At 37.8% G+C, this 23,085-nt stretch overlaps 1 protein-coding gene across 1 annotated transcript in view; it reads right to left on the reverse strand.

The window, feature by feature from the left end:
• The window catches only part of vegfc (vascular endothelial growth factor c), a 73,953-nt gene that overhangs the window by 17,561 nt on the left and 33,307 nt on the right, over window positions 1–23,085 (reverse strand). The window contains exons 4-5 of the mRNA XM_053337287.1: window positions 13,858–13,997; window positions 5,888–6,033 (exon numbers count right to left, since the gene is read on the reverse strand). Of these exons, the coding sequence (XP_053193262.1) occupies window positions 5,888–6,033; window positions 13,858–13,997 (286 nt within the window). The remainder of the gene's footprint in view (window positions 1–5,887; window positions 6,034–13,857; window positions 13,998–23,085) is intronic.

A 23,085-nucleotide genomic window follows, 5' to 3' on the forward strand; every position in this document is an offset into this window, starting at 1 on the left:
ATTATTTGTGTAATATTTCCTAATAGTAAGGTCTGTTCTACTGGACTATTGCCATGGTTTGTCAGACTTACTTGCCAAATTTCTGTTTTATATCCCAATCTTTGGGGGGTGACTTTGGGGTCTCTCTCCACCATGAGAAATGTCTGCAGTTTGAGGTCTGCTGCTCCTCACAGTTGAGATGAAATATGATGTTGCATGTTCAGATGGATTTCGGTGGAGTCAGTCCACACATCAATTAAGTTGATATGCAGATTAAGATATCTGTCCTCGATTAAGACATACTATGTGTCCAGTGCACAGCACCATCCAACTCACACAATTCTCAAATGTGCACAATTTATAGACAATAAGCAGAATGAAAGGATGAGATAAGAGCGTGATGATAGGAAAGGCCGTAAAAGTTAAGGAGAATAGATGAACGCATACATTAACCTTCAACTTCAATAACAGGGGTAATGTTTCAAATTGAAGTACAGGCTTTTCTTTTGAAAGCTTGACTGAATCTTAACTTTTAGCTACTTAACTTTAACCTTCTGCAGCTTGACTACAGATAATAAAATGGATAATAAATAAGATAATAAAAAAAAAAGATATATGCAAACTTCAGTCAGGACTTCTCAAGTCTGATTAAGCTTTCCAGTGTCCATATCCATATATATCAATAGCATGCACTCCCACTTCAACTGGCTACAAGTTGAAGATAGGCTGATCTCTTTCTACATGGAAAGTCTTCCATCATATGAGTACAATCAATTAAAATACAATCTATAATCATTTACATATGCCACCAGACAGACAAACAATAACTTCTTAAATGCACAGTAGTATATAGATCAATGAAAACATGGAATTCTTTAACAGTTACTTACTAAATTAACACAGTTATGCTTTGAGATAGCATGTTAACATGTTGATAATGCTAGCATGTTGATGTTTAGCAGATATCAGTTTTAGCATGTTAGCATTCTAGTTAGACACAGGCATTAGGCATTGCTTTAATTAGAGCCCAAGTACTAACAGTGGGAAGAAGACCCTATTGTTTCTGAAGGAACTCTTCTTTATTATTATTCTCTGAAAACAAATGCATTTTTGGCAGCCTAAACGTGCACAAAAACTGGTGAAAATTGATGTTTTTTGGGTCACAAAAATGGGCGGGGCAAAATGTCTCAACAGCACACCCTAGAGAATTAAGAAAAATGAACCCCTCGCACCAGATTGACATATGCAAAAGAAATTCGGTATGCATATATATCATGCAAAGATGCGCAAAAAAGTCTCTTGGACCCAGACCCTAACTCCAACAGGAAGTCGGCCATTTTGATTTTGATTTTCAATTTCTAGGAATTTACGGAAAAATTCAGTTAATTGTGGCATGAAATGTCTTATGATCTTATAATATCTTATATATCTTATAATGAGGCTTTTGCAGTTAAATCATGTTGTTTGTTTGGTTGTAAATGAACCTGTGAGTGGGAATGTATGTGTCTGCTCTCTGTGATGGACGGGTGACCTGTCCAGTGTGTGCTCCACCTCTCACCCAATGACAGCTGGGATTGGCTCCTCTGTGGCCCCTCTGTGACCCTTAGAGAGGATAAGCAGTATGGGTTTTTTGATGGTTTAATAACATAATGGTCATGCTAATTCAGCAGTAATCCAATGTTGAATCTACTGGACTAAAATGTAAATTTATACAATTTTTAACTGTTTTTCTTTGTTATTCGTAAAAAAGACGGAATGATAACAATAGAGGGAAGGCTCATTTTCAAGACATGAAACAATTATACTTCATGTACTACATTTTTAAATGTTTTAGATGAAAAGCCTAAGTATGGGCCATTTAAGATTGTAGTATGGTTAAAATAATAGCTACTAATTTAGGTCAGGGTTATGGAAGCTGACTGTTGGTAGGAAACTACAGAGTTCTATGTCAAAGTCTGACGTTTTGTTGACCTGTCCAACCGGCCTGACTTCCTCCCTCTGTGATCTCTTTGGCTCTATAACAATTTCACACTGCTGCCTTCCAAGAGCTTTGTCACATGAACATTGGTATTGGGAATTTGCAGAGGTGTCTGATACTGTGGCTTTTCTTTGGAAGCCAGTATCAACTAAACATGTGAGGTTTGTTCTGACTTTGGCGTCAGATGGAAGATGAAGGGTTCATTTATTCTCTGTGGAAATACGCATGTAAATTCCATAGTAGTCAGTGAATTCAATGCTGACATTTCTTGTCTATAAGTGAAAATGTAGGTTGATTCTTGACTGTGGATCTCAAAGGTCCACTAGCTGTTTTATCGCATGGCTCCATCCCAAGGGAAAGATCATGAGTTGCAGTTGAAAGCTCTGGAAAAACCTAATAATTGAAGCTTGAGTTTATTCAGGCATTTATTTATTTTGCCAAATTAGGCTTAATCCTCTAGGTACTATGAATATACACAACACATTTCATGAAAATCCAGCCACTATGTGTGTTTCTGTTTATGTGTGTATTTGTATGTGTGTAGTAGCTGTGGAATTTGTTACTCTAGGGTCTCTGCATTCCTCTGCTTCTCATTTGTTTACACTGTTTACACTCCAAAGAGCGTTATCATAACCAAACACACACACACACACACACACACACACACACACACACACACACACACACACAGACTCAAACACACTCCAGTCATAAATACTCTTCAGTGAACGCATGAACATTCTCCTGTCACACACAAACACTAACACAGAGAAAGATGGCTCTACTAACATACTGAGTGTTTGTGTCAGTGTTTGGTATGTGTGTGTTCACTGCGGGCCTTGGCGACATGTCATGATGAAGTAACAAGCTGTTTTGCCTGCTCAGCTGCCCCCCCCCCCCCCCACACACACACACACACATTTTTTTTCTTTGCTGTTCTGGTTCTATGACAGTTCCCTCTTCTGCTAAATCTAACTGTACATGGGTCAATGAGGTTTTTTTGTCATGTGGTTTAGTCAGATTTAAAGGGTTAAAATGTTAAAATAAACATATGAATAACTTGCACACATTCTTTTTTTTGTGGACCCAGCATCAAATTTCTGCTTTTAATCCATTTTGAGAGAATATATTAGAGGATTATGGCAAAAATGTCTAAATGGTGTAACCATAAAAACTTTGTACCAAATAATTCAACTTGCTTAAAAACACTAAATTCTCAATAGAACACCATATCAACAAGTGTGGCATGATCTTACATTATAACCTTTTATATTAAATAAAGCTAATGCAATACAATTGTTCTAAATATTAATAATAAATCAGGAACCAAGTCATTATTAGTATAAGTCCACTTAAATACACTGTAGGTGGATAAAATATGGAATATTTATCATTATTTTGTGGTTACACCATTTGACATTTTCAGGAGTGTTCAGTCTTACTTTTTTACCATTGATTATATGCATGTTTCAATACTGAGTCCACATCTTCAAAACTCCTCATACAGTGAACCAACAGGCTGCTGGAAACAGCAGTTCAGTTTACACAAGACAATTAACTCTGTAAATCAGAACACACTGAGATAAAACCACTAACAACAGGGAATGATGATCTTCTCTGTGGCAGTCTTTAAACTAGTAAATCACTATTGTGAAATGCAACAATAAAGGCTTCAACAGTCTTTACTTCTGATAGTTTGGCTTGTTTTTCAGTGCAGAGTTGGTTCTATGTATTTCAGTGTGATTATGATTTGACAAATTGCAGTCCAAATGAATACATGTTGCTCATAATTGCTGTTGTGCTGACTGTGTGAAGAGTTTTGAAGATACTCAGTATTGAACCATGCACATAACTATTGTCATAAAAACGTTCTGCTCTGTCTGTGCTGAAGCCGATTATTATGCTGGATTCCTATGATCTGCTTAGTAGACGCATGTGGAATTGACAGTCAATAGCTGTGTGGGATAATCTGTGTTTATGCATGTGGATGACCACCTTCCAGGTTGAGTAAGTAATAATATATATATAATAAAAATAAAAGATGTGTCTTGTGAATCAGGATTTGATTTTTTTGGCCAGCCCTAAGCAGAGGTACTCCATGATTTTGAGGTGGTGTATTGGAATTAATGCTGTCAATAAAAATGCATAGAAATATGTGAATGCAAACCAACAAAACAAAACAATAGCTACAATGTGAAGTATTGCCAGTCATTTGGTTTGGGTTTCTTTCTTGTTGTTGGGGATCTTTTGTTGTATTTTTCAGATTATTTTGCACTTTTGGTCTTTACAGTAATTGGACAAATGTTCTATGGGCAGGGAGTCTATGCGGTGTGGCCTTGCTGCTTTTCTATTGGGATAGTAAAACAAAAGCAAACATTGGAGATATTTGAAATTATATGGCGTTCCACCAAACTAGAAGAATCTCACTTAGTCGGGCAAGATAGTCTTAAAACATACAGTATAAGAAGGCCCTCTGTAACACCAGAGCTGCCTATTACTAATCACTAATAGAGGAGAATAAAAACTGTCCTACAGGTTTCTTTTCAGCACTTTAGCCAGGCTGACAAAGACTCATAACTCTATTGATTGATTTATTCCTATAACTCTCAGTAGTGTTGACTTCATGAACTTCTTTAATGATAAAACTCTCTAGTATTAGAGACAAAATTCACCTCTTGCCCTCAACAGGCACTGCTTTATCCTCAAACACAGAAACCTTCGAAACAGCTGGAAGACCTGATATATATTTAGACTGATTTTCTCCAATTGAGCTTCCTGGACAAGCTTTAATGATTTCAACCCCATCCCAACCAGGATACACAGTATGGTAGTACTGTATACCACAGTGAATTAAAGTAGGTGGAATTAAACCCCTTCTTATTTGGATTTTAGCCAACAACAAACCTATATCTAACCTTCTCTTTCTCTCTATGATCCTTGAGAAATCAGCACAGAGACAGCACTGCTAAAAGTTGCAGATGACCTCCTCATTGCATTAGACAAATGACTTCTCTCTGTACTTGACACTATTGACCATCATATCCTATTACAGAGATTGGAGAATTAATTGGCATTAAGGGAACTGCAGTAAGCTGCTTTAAGTCCTACTTGTCAGATCGAGTTCCGTTTGTACAAGTAAATGGTTAATGGACTGTATTTATATAGAGCTTTTCTAGTCTTGTGACTACTCAAAGTGCTTTTACACTACATGTCACATTCATCCATTCACACACATTCATACACCATTGGCACAGCCATTGGGAACAATTTAGGGTTAAGTGTATTGCCCAAGGACACATTGACTTGTGGACTGGAGGAGCCGGGAAAGAACCACTGATGTTCCGATTAGTGGACCCTCCTGAGCCACTATAGGGGCCTATAATGAATGTTTTCCTTATATGCTTCCTTTATGCTTTTATTTTGGAAACACTGTGTTCATTGTTATGCAGATCATACACAATTTTATTTATTGATGAAGCCAGATTAAACTCAGTTACCTAAACTCCAAGCATGCCATAAGGACCTGGAAGATTGTATATTCGTATCATTCGCAAGGGCTTTTTTTTATGTATTTTAATTTGGAAGACTTTAGTTAATAAAGTTAATAAATTATTTTCTACATAAGAGCTCCTATTAGTTGTTGTGCAATGAGCCCAGACAAGTGGATTTAAGAAATGCATCCAGTAGATTTTATTCCACACTATTTCTATACAGAATGCTGTGTTATTCTCTGGTTTCAGATGTGGTTTTAAGGACACACACGCGTTTAGTTTGCGTATGTTTTGCAGGTGATCTACTAAGAATAACTGCGTAAATGAAAACAGGAGCAACAGGTAAGACAGCAGTATTTAAATGAGGGTTTTGTGTCTTAATGGAGAGTTTGGACGAGCAGAAAGCTGGCCCTTTGTGTGGAAATGTGCTGAAACTCACCAAGGTGTTGTTGGGAGGGTCTTGGAGGGGGCAGTGGTGGTGGAGGGGGGCTGTTGTGGTGCAAATTGGCAGCCATGCCGACACATCTACACAATCTGCTGCTCCAAGCTTGACCAGGAGGACACGTCCTATTGGCTACCGGACACCTTTAATGGAGAGAGACGGAAAAAGAGATTTAAATAGACACATGAGACTCTGGAATAGTTAAAAGACCTGAGGAGGCTGTTTGGACTGTAAGCTGGAAGGAGTTCAGTTATCAGTGCAAATCATTCAGAGCCTTGTATGTGATTCTGAAACATTTTTATGTACAATAATTTAATAATATTGGAGATTACAAAAAAAATACTGTCACATATGAACAGTAGTTAGGGGTTAAATCAAAATCTAACTCCCATCTAACAGAAATTATTATTGTGACTTTCTGTATATACTTAGAAGACTGCTGGGAAGCTTTCTGTCACGTCCTCCTCTTCTTCTTAAATGGGCCAACTGTAACTCTTCCTGGTCTGTTGAATTATAGTTAATGCACTCTTTTATACAACACTTATCATTTTGACTTACAATAACTTAATTTTTTTTAATTATCATTGCTTAATTAGTAATGCATTGCAGTATGGCTGGATCTACCATACAAACAATCTGAGCAGGAAAGAGTCTCTTGACGTTGATAATCATGGTCACTGTCAGAAACCCAGTATGTCCAAAACTAAATATGGAGTTACAACTTTTCCACCCGACAGCAGCACTATGTGACATTTGGGTTCTCTGCCCCAACAAGAGGGCAGAGAAAGAATTTTGGAGGTATGCCCGTGTTTCTGTGTCTGTAGAATGTGCAAATGGGACACTGTTTGTAGGTTACTAATACACGCTTGATTTGCTGATATTATCTGTTAATATCTGTGACAATTCTCATCTCATTTGAAATATTCATTTTACATTATCCTGTTTACAGCCAAGTCCAAATAATAGCAATAAAACTGGCCAGCCAAAGAACTCATCATCTCTGTCTGATCTTCCAGAGTTGGCTTGGACTGAAACACAGCGACCTTAGATGTTGGATGTGAGTGTGTCTGACTGTGTGTGGCTGCCCATGATAAGCTAGCTGACGGATCATAGACAAACAAACACCTTGATCAAAGGAGGATTTCTTGGGTCGGCTTCAATCAGCTAGGAGGGAGAGGGAAGTGTAAGGATTATCTTTGCCTGGAAGTCTCTGAAGTTAGAACATTTAATTGAATCACTGGAATTTCTGCAGCCTCTCATCACTGTATTTAGAATCAGAAATGCTTACATACAGTAGCAGGCCTTCTAATCCATATTATCCAGCTTTAGAAATGTATACCCTTACTGAATATTATACAACAGAACCAAATGAGCAAATTATGATTCCACTGTCTCTCCTCAGTTGAACCAACAGCAAGATCAGCTTCCTCTTGAAGTGACTATGTAACATCTTGCTTTTTGTATTTTTATAATCCAAAAATGACTTTTTAAAACATGTAATTTGCAATAGTCACATACAGGATTATACATTCCTGAAAGTTACCACAGCAGCAACTATTTGATCTTTCATCAAAATGTTGTAAACAATAGAAATACAAAGTAATCCACCAGGAATGTGAGCTTCTTGCCAGATGACATCACACTGAGTTGCTGGTTCCATTTTTTTTGCCAGGGCCCCCTTTGTTGGCACACCCAGTGCTATTTTTTATGACCTGACTCTTTGTTAAATGTGAACCACCCTTAACTCTGAATAAGAAAAAGAGCAATAAGCAAAAGAGCTAAATAGTTCCTAGTTTGCTGAGGATGTGTTCCCAATCCAATGGATTTAATAGTTTCCATAGATTTCATGAAATCTTCCCCAGTCATTACTCTGTTCATCCCCAAAACACCTGCAAGTATTACTAGATGCAAGAGAAAGCTCATCATTATTAAAGCAATAAAATAAGTCAAGGCAACATCATACTATCAACATACCAACATAATAAATACTACCTATATCATCTATATATACTATATCACATCACTAGTTATATCAAACGCAACCCTTACATCCTGTAGTGTTCATGGTCTAATTTGACCCATTTTCAAATTTGAGAGAAGAAAAAAAAAATCTTTTAGCCAGAAGTTTGATGACTTTTCGTCACGTGACCCAGAATATACAAAAAAGGAAATATTTTAACTTTCTAAAAATGTTTTTATGCAGCTGATACACATTTTTTGGTGTTTGACTCATATTTATTTAAAAAAAAAAACATTGTAAATATTTTTTCTCCATCAACAAATTGCATAAAGACTAAATAATACACTCCCTCTGCTCTCTGAAAGCTTCATTAAGGATTAATCACCTATCTATTAATGACTGATGAGGTGTTCAAGTCTCGGAAACTCTGAAATGCCGAGATATGAACAGTACATACATTCAAGGTGTAAATAATAAGCAATTACATACTGAGATGATAATCTGTAGCATTTAGTGCTAATTCACAATTGCTTGCATGCTAACTCGCGAAAATGAGATGGTGAACATGGCAAACATTACCTGCTTAACATCATGTTAGCATTGTTACAGCATAAACAGCACGTGAACAATGTCATTGTTAGCATGTTACGTAACGTTAACGTAAGAATTTAGCTCAAAGCACCACTAGCTTGAACATATTTATTATTTTGGCATGTTAAACGCCAACTTTCAGTGAAAATACAGTATACAGTAGTACTGAAAGATACAAAGGGAAGGTTTGCTTTGTTTTATTGCTCTTAGAGATTATCAGTGTTTTATTTATGTCTTAAATAGGTTTTTTTTAATTGTCTTAAATGTTTTTATGGCTCAGGGAAAGCTATCTCAATTGCATTATATTATTGTCTGACTCAATATAATGACAATAAAGCTACACTTACTCTATGTACTACTGTAATTTAATTGAGTTCATCCCACATTTATCACAAACTGTCAACATTACTGACCACAAACTTTACTTCATCCTAAATGGTTTTAGTTGCCAGCTACAGATACAGTACATGCATTGTATGATAATTATTAGAAAACTGTTGAAAGTGAACAGTCAGAGATGTTGTCAATAAAGAGACAGACCTACAGATTCAACTAGATCCTAACATGTTCATGACACTTAAAAGGTAAAGTGATCAAATATGGTTCATAGCAGTTCAGTTGATTGGGAGACTGAGAGAAAGCAGATCGTATAGTCAAATAAACATCTCCATCAAAGACAGGCCTGTAGGGTTAACTTCAGATAGGTGGAGGGGACTCACTCATATCTGTCTGTTTGCTATGTTAAGACCACATGACCTTAGTATTTGTTTTCTCTAGTTAAATTGTTCCTGTTTTCTTTTCCCTGTGCCTCTTTAATCATTTTTCACCCTTTATGCTCCTTTCAGTGAGTCTTTTTCCTTTCAGTGACACCAGTGTGAATGCTACTCTTCTGTTGTATTTTCAATAACAGACAAATCCCAAATCAAATCTGTACAAGATTGCTACATTCCAGTTTGCACTTTTCATGAGTGGCTATTAATGACTCACACTAGGACAAGCATGAAGCATGGAAATCTGATTGGCTGCTACACACACACACACACACACACACACACACACACACACACACTCACACAGATTATGATCATCCACATACTTGCTACATGTCTCTGGCCACTGTAGTCATGTTCCACAGGAAATGAACTGGCTGACAGTAACCAGCTGCTGTGTCACTGTGAATGTGAAAAGTTCACAGCTGAATCATGATGAGAAATTAAAACGGTCTCCAGTGGAAGATTCTTTAACTAACATGTTATTCCTATCACTCGTGATTAACTTTTTTCTCATCGGGTTAACTGTTGAGCTCTGGAGCAAAGCACTGTAGAGCAATAACATCTAGGACAGAAACAGATGCAGTCATATATTCACATTATCAGTTTATCCATATTATCTAAACCACTTCTGGGTCGGTCTCATAAAATACATCTCATAAGATATATAAAAGTCTTTATTTTAATGACCTAATTTTTTAAAACATTTTATCTATTGGATAATATGACTGAGAGAATGGTTAACCCTTACATACTGTTCATATTCTACACCCTCACAGTATGTTGTAGATCTAAGAATCTCCTCATTAAAAGCGTCTATACCACATTTTGAACCACAGTTATATTTAGAAAGCATCAATAGTCGATCTGACTGATCAATAAATGTGATTAAACCTTGATTCATGTTTCAGAGAGCAGAGAGAGTGTATTTTTTAGCTTTTACACCACTAAACATCTCCTATCACACAATATCATGTCCTATTTTACCTCAGACATGAAAATATAACATAGACATAATGATGGAAATGTATTTTATAACTTTATGGAAGTGTGGGGTTTATTGTAGAACCATTAGAGCCATCAGTCTTCACTGCTACATCATAAAAAGAAATCCTCATAAATACTGTCTTATTAAAACTATTAACTATTCATTTATCTAAAACACATCTCAATAGATACGACTCAACTTTGACCCAGAACAGCCTCAATGGACAAACATTTTCAAATATTTTCATGTTTGTGCATTTTGGGGTCACTTCAGGAAAAGTCAGGTAAGGATTAAACTGTGTGTATGATGCTTGTATTATAACACAGATTGTGACACTAGTGGTGATAATGAGTATTTCCTTTCAGTTTACAGCTAGATGTATCAGTAAGAAATACTCTAAAATCAACTGCAGTAGGAATAAGTCACTCAATCTACATAAAACTCAAAAGACTCAATAAACCATTATCTCCTGAGTCATTATTATTATATATTGCTGTTGCCCATTAATATCAACTTTAAAAATAATTTAGATTATCCGTGTTTATCCAGATTATATCCATGTTATAGCCATGTTAAGGAAAACAAACTCTGTCCTGAAATCTAATAGCTTGTTTGGATTTCCACAAACTGCCAAGAAAAATATGCTTCCTCTGAAATGACTGTGCATGCATACAGACACACAGACACACAGACACACACACACACACACACACACACACACACACACACACACACAAAGTAAATTATATAAGACACCACAATGTGAAAATAGTCTGGATAAAATGCACATTTTTGTGTTTGCAGACAGACAAATTGTTTGAATTTGTGAGTCTGGCCATGAAAAGACACACAGTGTGGTTTCAATTAGAGCTGCAGTGGCATGGATACATAAACACACACACACACACACTGATGTGGGTCTGAGAAGGAATAAAGGAAAATGAAATAAAAAGAATAGAGAGTGTTTTTGGGAAACATAGTCTGGTGTGAAACTGGTCAACCTAATGTGAAACATACGTGTGCTTCATGCTTGTGTGTGTGTGTGTGTGTGTGTGTGTGTGTGTGTGTTCTGGATGATTTGTAGGTGTGAAAATCTCTACAGTAGGTTTCCTTTTCCAGCCATAATCGGACAGGCTGTTTAGTACCACTGCTGTGTATGTGTGCTTGTATATATATTGTCAAATACCTACACGTATTAACATTCATCTAATATCAGAGTACTTTCCATCTTCCTCTCTCACACACACACACACACACACACACACGCACGCACACACACACACACACACACACACACACACACACATTCCCTCACTTCATAATATCAAGGCCTATTATATACATCAATGAAGTGGAGATTGTGAGCCACTTAACTTAATACTCTGTAGAAAGACAGAAACTTTAAATATTCAGAGAGTAGAAAAGAATAGACCAACATTACATTCCAATTATATGTCTTTAATATAGACACACACACTCACAAACACACACACAGTCTTCATTGATAAACTCTCCATGTCTTTCCCTGGTTTAGATTCATTGTGAAGTTCTATGGCAACTATAAAGTACACATTCCATATTAAACAGATCATTACTCTATGGTATTACCCCATCCACACACACACACACACACACACACACACACACACATCTAATTGGATTTCAACCACACCTGGGTCTGACCATTGTTCATCAAACTTCTTCCCCGGAAGAAATGGGAGTGGGAATGTTGGGTCTCTTTAAATCAAACCTGAAGAGTACGGTTTAGACCTGCTCTATGTGTAAAGTGCCTTGAGATGACTTTTGGTGATTTAGCGCTATACAAATAAAGATTGAAAAAAGCCAAGCACATAAAAGAGCTTCCTCTGGTTCTGAGTATATATGTGACTATAGGCCATAAACAGGTTTATTAAATAATGGTTACATTATAAGAGTCATTTACAAAAAAAGTTGTTCCTGGTTGCTTGCGGTTGCTATGCAACATTAGTAAACTGTCTCCTGAGAGCCAAGCTTTTGTTTGGTGTTAATTTTTATATATTTGGGATCAGTACAAAGAATAAGCATTGTTTTTGAACAGGAAGTAGTTTTTGAAACAAAATAATGTCCTTATTTGTGGGACAATGGGTTTATTTTACTGTATAATACAATTAATTCGCCAGTGTATTATCTATTTAGTTCCTTACATTTACACCTTCCTTTTGCACCAATGATAATAAAGTACCAATGTCCTCAAACGAGTACTTCCTGTTGCTATTGCTAAAATTACTCAAACTTGTCTCAAACAACAAATGTTATTAAGGATGAATAAAGAAGTTTCAATCATACAATTTGATCCTCGGTCACCAATAAGGATAAGATAGAGAGCTCTCACATTTCTACACACTTACAGATAGAACTTATTTTGCTTCAAGGCCCGCATCCAAAAACTCTCAGACCTGCTATGTATCCAGTCAACATGTGATCAGTGTGATGATAATAGTAATGTAAAGTTACGTTTTCACCACATAGCTCACAATAAGATATGAAAGCTCTTCAATTTCCTTACATTTTCTGATGTACACAGCAATTAAGGGGGAGCTGGGGTGGAGGTGGGGTGGAGGTGGGTGGGGTGAAGGTGAGTTGTAAGCAGCTTGCAGAGGAAGCAGCAAGCTGTACTAAGGTCTCCTGTATGAGATTCATCAACTGAATGCTTACAAAAGAATCAGCTGAGCCATCAGCTGATGTAGGCTAAATTTAAGAGCTGAGCTTGACTTTGGTCTCGGTAGGTGTGTTTAAATCTAAAGTATCTCTGAACAGAGTGCCTGCTTTCATTCAGTTTTGGGAAATGACTGAACATGAGCATCCTTATGTTTTCAAAGAAAATAAATTGTGAATCACATCCTCATGGGAAGCCAACTGACACAGAGTGTTATGCAGAGGTCATAAATCCCAGCAAGCTTCTTGTAAGAATGCAGGCAGGAACACACACATACACACACACGCACACACACACACACACACACACACACGTCATGCTGCTGTGGAGTTAATCAAACGATCATCTGAAAAGCCTTTCCTAAAGTAACACCCCTGTATACACACAGCACAGGAAGCAACCTCTGCAACAATAGACTCAAACACTCTGTGTGTGCGTGTGTGTGTGTGTGTGTGTGTGTGTGTGTGTGTGTGTGTGTGTGTGTGTGTGTGTGTGTGTGTGTGTGTGTGTGTGTGTTTGTGGCCAATAAGAACACCTCAGCTGGAAAAAGGAAAAGGTTGTTCCTATCCTGAACACACATGCAGCTCTGATGAGGTAGTGACCAGATGTAGGGTTAGGGTTAGGGTTAGGGTTAGAGTTCTCAGTAAGCTGTCACAAAAAAAACTGACAAAAATGTCTGCAGGTTCGAGTGTGTGTATATATACATATATGAGTGTGTGTTTGTGTGTGTGTTTGTTAGAATAAGGGTTAGGTTTAGACATTTAGTTGTGATGGGTAAGGTTAAGAGGAAAGGGTTAGGGAATGAATTATTACATTGAGTATCTTCACAAAGATATGAAGACAAACAGGAGTGTGTGTGTGTGTGTGTGTGTGTGTGTGTGTGTGTGTGTGTGTGTGTGTGTGTGTGTGTGTGTGTGTGTGTGTGTGTGTGTGTGTGTACAGTGATGCTGTATAACTGCTTACTCAGGCAGGGCTCTCCTGATGATACTGTGAACTTGTTTGTAGACATCAGGTTTGGACAGACAGCTGCACTGGGTGTGATTAGCCACACTGATGGTCACTGGCTTGGTGCCTTGGGTGATCGGCACTGTAATCTCAAATAGCTGCAGAAACAGATAGAAAGATATGAGTCAGACAGACATTAGAGGTGTTCATTTTCTGGATCAACACACAAAATGTGAAGTTCCAAGATGAGCAGCTTGCTTTCAAATGACCACAATGGAAGTTATAGAAAAACACTCTTCAACCTTCATACTTGAAACTTTTGGCGGATGCAAAGAATCAGACATTAATCTTTGCTCTGCATCTCACACTGAGTTGTGAGATTATCTGAAGATGTAACTGTCAGCTGGAAAAAGAACATCATCCATACACAGGTAGGCATAAGACCCCAAGTGTCTATACTGTAGGTTCAGCTAATGTTTACCATATCCTCCACTGTTTAAAACATCCCAGTCATGATACATGTTGTCCATAGCAACAGGGTCAACCCCCAGCCATCCTCAATGTAACATGAATAAATAGCCAAACCCAGATCAGTGTTTTGGTTTTGATTGACTGTTACTAATGCTATAATAAAAAGAAACATGTTAGAAGCTAATTTGACCTTACATGTATATTGCATGACTGACAAACACTGGACTAGTTCAATGACCTTTTATATTCAGTGCAGGGAGAGATTATTCAGTTTATTTTAAAATAATGTTCCAAGTAATGAACAACAACATATCACACCTGGTTAACAGCTGGCTCATCCAAGTCACAGGTTGCTTTGGCTTTGGCTAACATTTTATCAGTTACTTAAAACTTATTTTTGGTCTCCGGCAGATACACTGATGACAGGAGCTACCACGCAGGGTGCAAACCTGCACATCAGGGGGAAGCTAACCATTCACACACATTCACACACCATTGGCGCAGCAATGGGAGCAATTTGGGGTTAAGTGTCTTGCCCAAGGACACATGGACATGTGGACTGGAGGAGCCGGGAATCGAACCACCAATCTTCCAATTGGAGGACGTGGTATTGCACATAATAGTCATCAGGTGAAGAGAAACTCTGTGCCAGTGGATGTCTATTGGACATGCTTCTACCATTATAGCAGTGGTGGAGGAAGTCTTCCAGAGTCTTTTATGGTCTTTTTAATTGGGCTTTATAGTCCACTAATAATTTTAATACAGGCAAAGGTCTAAATTTGACCTCGTTCATACATCGGCCTTTAAACACACAGACCACTGCCTTAGGTCTTACTGGACAATGAAGCAATCCCATCCAACTGGAGAGCAGTTAGCCTGGCTAGCTGGATAGCAGAGATATTCTTGTGTAGCCACGTCTCAGTGAAGATGAGGGCACATCAGTTTATCATTTTTCTCCAGGTCAGAGGGAAAAATCACTATTTGGTGGAGCTGTTAACAACTCATAGACATCTGAAATGTGAGCCCGACTACACACTGTTTTTTGTAAGACCTGAAATGAAATATACTTAGTTATATTCGGCTACTGCATGATAGCTAATAATATATCAGCTTGTATTACCTTTTATTAGACTTTCTCTGCCCCATATATTAACAACGCTTTTATTCAGTTTCACATGGATGTAATAATTAATTAATTATTAATTAATTAATTAATGAGTTAATTGAGTTTACTCAATCTTATTCAGTGGGCCAGGATTTCTATTTCAGTCATTATGGGTTTTCCATCACAAAAAGCCACTACTTTTAACAAGGGCCCTTGAACAAGAACCCTTCATCTTGGATTTGAACCTGATGCTTTAATCACTGGGGGGGAAAGCATGTTTTTAATGAATACAGCATATCCAGGAACCCTCAGAACCATCAAGCACCGAAACACTAAAATGAAACAATGAGTAAGAATCTGAAGTATTACCACTTGAAGAACAAAGTGAGTAATAACGAGTTGAGCTTCGGTTTTCACATGGCACTGAGATGAAGATGCTTACACAAGACTGTGTTGAATAGAACAGGAACCCTGAGAGACACTTCATTCTTTCAATCAGGGAGGTGAACAGCATGAATAGAAACTAATTAGTCTCAATGACTCCTATTCAAGACCCCTAAAAAGCTTAAACTGTCTCCCTCCCGCTCATCCTAATGAGGATATCATTAAAGCTGACCTCAGTCTTTTTGACCTGGTAGAGTGCTCACCATGGTTACAGCACACACACACAAAGAAAGCTCTTGAGATCATGGTGACCGTCGCTGGGTTGAAAAGTTCACCTGAACACATTTCTTAAATTTGCAATGTTGTTTGGGTTCTTAGAGCTTTGAAAATCCGTCATACTTACTGTAGGCTTACTGCCATTGACTGTTACCAAAAGTCTTGTGTTTAGAAAGACCTGCTTCCTCTAAAGAATGAAAACCCCAAACACTGTTCAAGGGTATTTTCAAAAAATACTAAATCTGTTCCGTAGCTGCTGCTCAACAACAGGACAACGGCAATGAAAGGATTGAAAAGTGTAAGCTTGTAGAGATATCATAAAAACTTTATTGAACCGTAGGGTTGACACAACAAATTGTAATATCAAACAGAGATATTATGGGGTTGATTACTAAATATACCGCAAGTTTCCATCATAGGCACTCCTTTAGTTTGGTAGGGCCATTTACTGATGCTGTCAACCATGATTTTTCGCTGATTTTTGCTTTTTGTGCCTAAATATTACTGAGTTATGACTGCTAGAATGTGTAAATGTGACTGCAGGTTGTTTTAGCCGGTTTGAATTTTTAGACTTATGCCGTCATTTTTTATGAGCATGTGTTGGTCAGGAAATCACCAGAACCATTAGGATTCAGCTTCTGGGGACCATGAATATGAACTACAAGCGTCTTTGCCATCTGACCATTAGTTGCCAAGATATCTTGCTCTTGAGCACATTGTTGGAAGAGATGACTGACCGACTGACCTCATGATCCATCCTCATCAACAGTACAGCAAAAAAGAACATCGCTAATATGAAAAATGTGGGGTATTAAAAGTAGCACAGCCAGACACATTAGACACAATATGGAGAAGTGAAAGAAGGAATGAAGCAGGGTGCCACAAGAACATCTGTAGAATTAAAATCCATGACGGTACAGGTGTTGAACTAAAACCCTTATGCAAAGAACCACCAGACAGAAATAAATGCTTAAAGATACTTACAGTCAGTCCAACAGTAAATTATACAGTTTAGCACAACTTCTATAACCTGCTAAGTGTTGAAACCTCTCAACGCCTGCCAGCTGCTTTAAGACACTGCCAAAGCAAATCAGCACAGTGAAACTTTCAGGGTGATGAAACTAACCACAGGAACGCTTTTAAAAGAAACAACTACAGTTGACTCCTAACCCTTCCATGTGTCCATAATGAGACAAATTATTTTCAATCACATTCAGAAAGTCACTTGAATATAGACAAACTGTAAATTGCCTATCTACTCTGCGATAATTTTCGATGATGTAGTATGTAGCCTATGTAAATCTTCAAACTCTGGCCAGTAGTCTGAGACTGGAGCCAAAAACAGCAGAACTAGCAAAGTGAAAGAATGTCTTGTGAAACCTCAAAAAACACTGTGGCTCAGCACCCAAAGCCTTGTTGCCACTGCCAGATGAAAGCCTCTCAACTTCAACCTTGGCCTCCATTTTATTTCCCTCAACTATTAAGTGACATGCTTCATCAAGGTTTTTGATTCGGTGCTCTACAACTGTTCAAACACCATTGCCCAATTCTAAAATATGTAAGGAGATGGATATGGAGATGGAGATGGATATGGAGATGTTTGCTTTTCCAACAGTAATGGTGTGTTCCAGGTGTCTGAGCAGGAAAAAAGCAGCAACACAAATGCATGTAAGTCAAAGATTGTGTCAACATAAAGCTTATGTTACGCTAACAGCTCTTAGCTCCTCAACTGCGCAATCACTCCAAATAGACAGTATGTTTTATAAGGATCTAATACTATTGTTTATTCAATTAATTTTTTATGCCTTTTATGCATTTATCTGCCTGTTCTGAACATCAGTTCCTATCAGCACTATGGGCCATCATAGGTCAAACACCACAGCGCAAGAGAAGAAGCATATGCAAGTCGAGGGGTTGCAGTAGGTTCAGCTGTAAAGACTGCAGGACTGAGAGATTGGACATTGTAGATGATTTAGACAGAAGAGATAACAGCTTCAAAGTAGAAGTGAATACATTATCCATATCCATGTATAATGGAACCCAGATACAATGATTTAAGTATCCACAGCACTTTAGCCAGTAAAAGTGAATGCTGTAGAGGAGAGGGAACTCCATGACTCACATATTTATCTCAGAAAAGACAGACGAAAAAAATGTTGGATGAGAGATTGCAGAAACGTACTAAAATAAGCTGACATAAACATCCCCAACAATCATCCTCCACCTATGCTAACATGTTACATATGTAACATTAGGATTCACTTGGAGTTGTGCATGTGTTGAATTTATTACCTCCGTTTTGGCCTTTACCAACTTCTGAGATCAATCTCTTTTTGTCTCCTTACCTGTACATTACTTTACTTCCTTAAGCTAGTTACCTTTATCTGTCTGCCATTTGGGGCTCGAGTTGGCTGAAAATTATTTTTGATTTCGGTATTATGAGAGACCCATCTTAAATCATACAGAATCATTTGAACCCACATTAATGTCAACATTAACTGGTGATTAACACTGTTGTCAGTATCTATTCCACTCCTGTTTCCGCACTGTTGATGCATGTACACATTAACATTCATACACACACTTAAGACACACAAATATGTATTTGCACACAATGCACAACACACACAAATGCACACACATCCTTGAAGTATTCTGTCCACAGTAGACTTCCTGCTCTGATTAAAATCAGCATTAACAGCTCATCTAACAAAAGAGCTATCAGCCCAGACTGCCACTGTCAGTTCATTAAATTAACACTTATAGGAAATGGATAAACCAGCTGTGCTGAAACAATAACTTATCACACACTGCATGAGCCAGTTCATTAACAGCAGCTGACAGAAATTACCCACTGTTTCAAGGAAACACTCAGTGTGGACTGAGGTGAAATAATATATTGTAACACATGGTGCCCATGGTTAAACACAGACAGTAGCTTATTTAAAAATGCAACAGATATTATGAGTATATACACATTTTCATCAGGTGCAAAGTCTATGTTTTACACTTTCACCTCATCCACCAAAGTTGAGATAGTGTCTATGCAGATCAGGCGGTTGAGATAATGTCTATGCAGATCAGGCGGCACAGTGAAACAAACTGTTGTGATATATAATTGAGGACATGCAGCAAAAGCCCTATCCAAAATCACACACATGCACACACACATTTGTCGTGAATTCCTCAGTCATGGACATAATGCATTCCCTAGCCCCTTCCCTAACCTTAACCATCACAATCAAATGCCCCAACCATAATCTTACTCTGAACTGAACCTAAACCCAATTCCAACCTTAACCTTAAAACCAGGTCTTAACCTTTAAATTGCCCTTTGAAGTTGTGAGTACCAAACAAAATGTTCTCACAATACAGAAATGTCCTCACAATGTTGGTCAACCAGAAACGGTCCCCAAGACGTAACAAAAATGTGTACAGAAATATTGGCTGGACGGAGCACCCTGGTAGCTGAAATATATTACATATAAAAATACTGTGTGGAGACAACAGCAAATCACACACATTTTACTGCCGTAGAAGTACAGACATCACTGTCTTACAAAGTAATTGTTTGCATTATTATCTATTAGGGGTGCTGTATTTATATGGAATTCTAGATCTTGACCATATGACTCATGGAGAGGAACAGTTTTCTCTTTATAGAAGCTGAGCCATTAAAGTTTAAGAGCTGCTGTAGACAGTGGGACAGTAGGCCTCCCACTAATGTAAGTATTTAGTCTGTTTTAAAGCTATAATGTGTAACTATTCTGCATAAAAATGGCTAAAATCGAGTAGACCTATGTTATATATTTTGTTCAGTTGTGTACTTACATTGCACCAAATGTTTCCAACAATTTTCAAACCTAGGAAATTAAGGAAGGAAATGGTTTCATTTGGTCACCTATCAGTGGTGTCCAGTGTTGGGGAGTAACGAATTACATGTAAGGACGTTATGTAATTGTATTACAAAATTTACATAATTGTAATCCGTTACATTACTGTAAGAAAATGCGTAATTAAATTACAGTTGCTTTTGGAAATTTCCATGATTACAATTTTAGTTACATTTGAAAAATCGCCGCAAAAGCTCGGATTTTACCATACATTTTAACATACATTTTAACATACATTTTGGTCAGTTTTAAGTACATTTTTTAACTGTGTAAAGGTGTTTAGTCAGCAGTTGTCTGGCTCTTAAGTAGCCAGAGAAACAAGCTAAGCAAACGTTAGTGGCAGCTTGGCTCACATAGAGCTTCTCCCAGACATTCTGTGTCCACTGAACAGCCTGAGAGAAACACATTTTTATCGTGAAACTGCTTTATTAACTGTTTTTTACCACTTGTAATCCCTGTGTTCATTTGTTTTGGAGAGGAAAAGCCTTCTGAGGATAATTCAGCTCCCAGAAAAATGCTCCTGAATGTCTGGACCATAAGTTATCAGAGAAACAAGCTGAGCAAACATTGGCAGCGACTCCTTACGTCCTACGTCTGCTGAACAATACCAGAGAAACACAGATTTTTAACGGGAAACTGTTTATTCAGTGTTTTTACCAGTTTTAATTCCCATGTTTGGTTGTTTTGGAGAGGAAGTGGATAACTCACCATAATACCTCCTGAATGATGGAACCCTGAAGTAATCCTAACTGGAAGAAGCTGACTGCAATGATGGCAATGATGGTTGTTTAGAAAACAATTTCCATGATCCCATGTTAATTCATGACGTCATCGAGATCTGTCTTTTGTTATTGGTTAGATTGCGAAACCCCTAGTGGCAGAAATTACATAGTGTGTGTTTAATGTGTCTTTGACTCTTCTCTGCGATGACATCTTTGACTCTGGAATGGAATCAGAAACAACCAGTGGTAATGATTTTGTACTTAGGGTCTGGGTTAGAAATCAATGGAGTATTCTGTCTGTTGAGCATCAGTCCACAAACTATGTTCAGTGCAAGTGTTGTTGCATTATCACACATGTTGCTTTATCCATCTGTTCTCTACATCTTCAACAGGTCCATAACTGTGTTTGGAATGTTACCGAGGCATGTCCTCACTGTGTACAAGTGTTTTTCACTCAGCTGCTCATCCAGCTGCAGGAAGACGTCATGCTGGGTGATCTTCTTCTTCAGGAAATGTTTATAGCAAACATGTGCTCCGATATCTACAACATCCAAGATTTTGTGTAACACTGTTCCGGATGAAGAGCAAGTAGCAGCACTTACTGTACACCAAAGTAAACATTTGCATCTCATCCAAGACATCAACACTGAAATGCTGCTTGCATGCTTCAGTTGTTTTATATGAGACGTCATCAGCTTGTGTTGCAGCTTTCTGCTTCCAGTGACTTATGGTTTGCTGCTGAATCAAGATGCAAATGTCTGTTTATGTGCCCTAGGTGGCAGGTCTTTTAGCTACATGCTCATTGCTCCCAAAAGAGGACGATTTCTGTCTGTTGTTTTTTTTATGTGTACACACGACAGACAGTTAATCAAAGCTAAAGCCAACCACTACCTCCACAGCTGCTTATAAGGATATTACCTTGACCGAAATTTGTGGAAATTTTTTTCACATGATCTAAGTTAAAGTATCTCTTGGGAAAGCTTAGGTTTGGGTTAAAATGGAATTTTTCAATGTATACTGTGTTTAAATGACTATAAATGTATGTTTTTACGAGGATTATGTTAAATGAAAATCCCTCTTTGGAAACGGTGTTTACATACGAGTAAGATGATCTGGCTCAAAAGCATTTTGACTGGGAATCAACCCAACAACACTTTGACCGGACGGCAGCTCATAATGGTGTGCTGCCTGAGCAACACTGTGCTTCTGTCTTCAATGTGCACTTACAAGTTTCTTCTGTTACTGGTGTTTCTTTCAGTAACCATGTGTGTCTGCTTGAAATGTGCTCAGAAAAAAAAGACACATTTCAACTATCACCATACGTCTTCCATTACATTTTAGTAGAAATCACTTAGTGGTTTGGAGCAGTTCCAAACATTACCGCACATCCACCACATATTATTTCCTCTAACTATTTCTGGCCACTCTGGATGTCTCTATAACAGGAGGGCGGGATGAAATATATAGATGCTTTCATTGTCCATAATGGAAATACAGAAAAGAAAACATGCATGAAACAAGCTTTGCTTTCATCAGACCAATTTCTAATAATTGGTTTGGGCCAATCAGTGTCCTATGACAATTATTGTGTGATCTTGTGATCTCTCAAGGTAAGATGGTGATAGACAGGTGTCATCCAATCACCTGCCAAGTATTGTTTTGAAAGTGCCCACCCTTTTCCAAGCAGTTGCCAAGTACGACTTCTCAGATGGTTTTATGTAAAAATGTGGTGCATCAGGTTAGCTCGAGGCTACAATTAATTACATCATAAATGATGAACATGGTGATTGAACAACAACAATAAAGCTACATACTAGCATTTGCATTGCTTAAAGCCTTAATACCATTCATCCTGTATTTCATTCTGCCCCTTTCATACAGCAAGTGCGGTAAGTAAAATGTGCAAAATTAACTTTGATTGATTTCACAGTGACAAAAAAAGTCACTTAAAAGCAGTGATTTATGGTCACACACTGAACACACACACACACACACACACACACACACCCACACACACACACACACACACTACTCCTGTGGTCAGACCACTTAACAGGCCAATTAAAGAGCAGACCACATGCTCCTTCTCTTTAACCACAGTTGTACTCTGGAGACCAGTAGACACACACATACACTCACATTTCATTCCCTCTCACTGCAGTTTAACCTTAAATGCCTCACACACACACACACACACACACACACACACATTTATTTTTTATTATCAGTCCAAGTAGCAATTACCTAGACCAAAGACCTGACTTTTAATCCCATTAAGAGTGCACTGGGTTAGAATAATGGATGATTGTCACCAGTAATATCTGTAACCTTAAATGTCTAACACACACATACACACACACATATGCATACTGACATGGATGTTTCTGTATATCCT

The sequence above is a fragment of the Scomber japonicus genome, chromosome 2 (genome assembly GCF_027409825.1).
Source record: "Scomber japonicus isolate fScoJap1 chromosome 2, fScoJap1.pri, whole genome shotgun sequence".
NCBI lineage: Eukaryota > Metazoa > Chordata > Actinopteri > Scombriformes > Scombridae > Scomber > Scomber japonicus.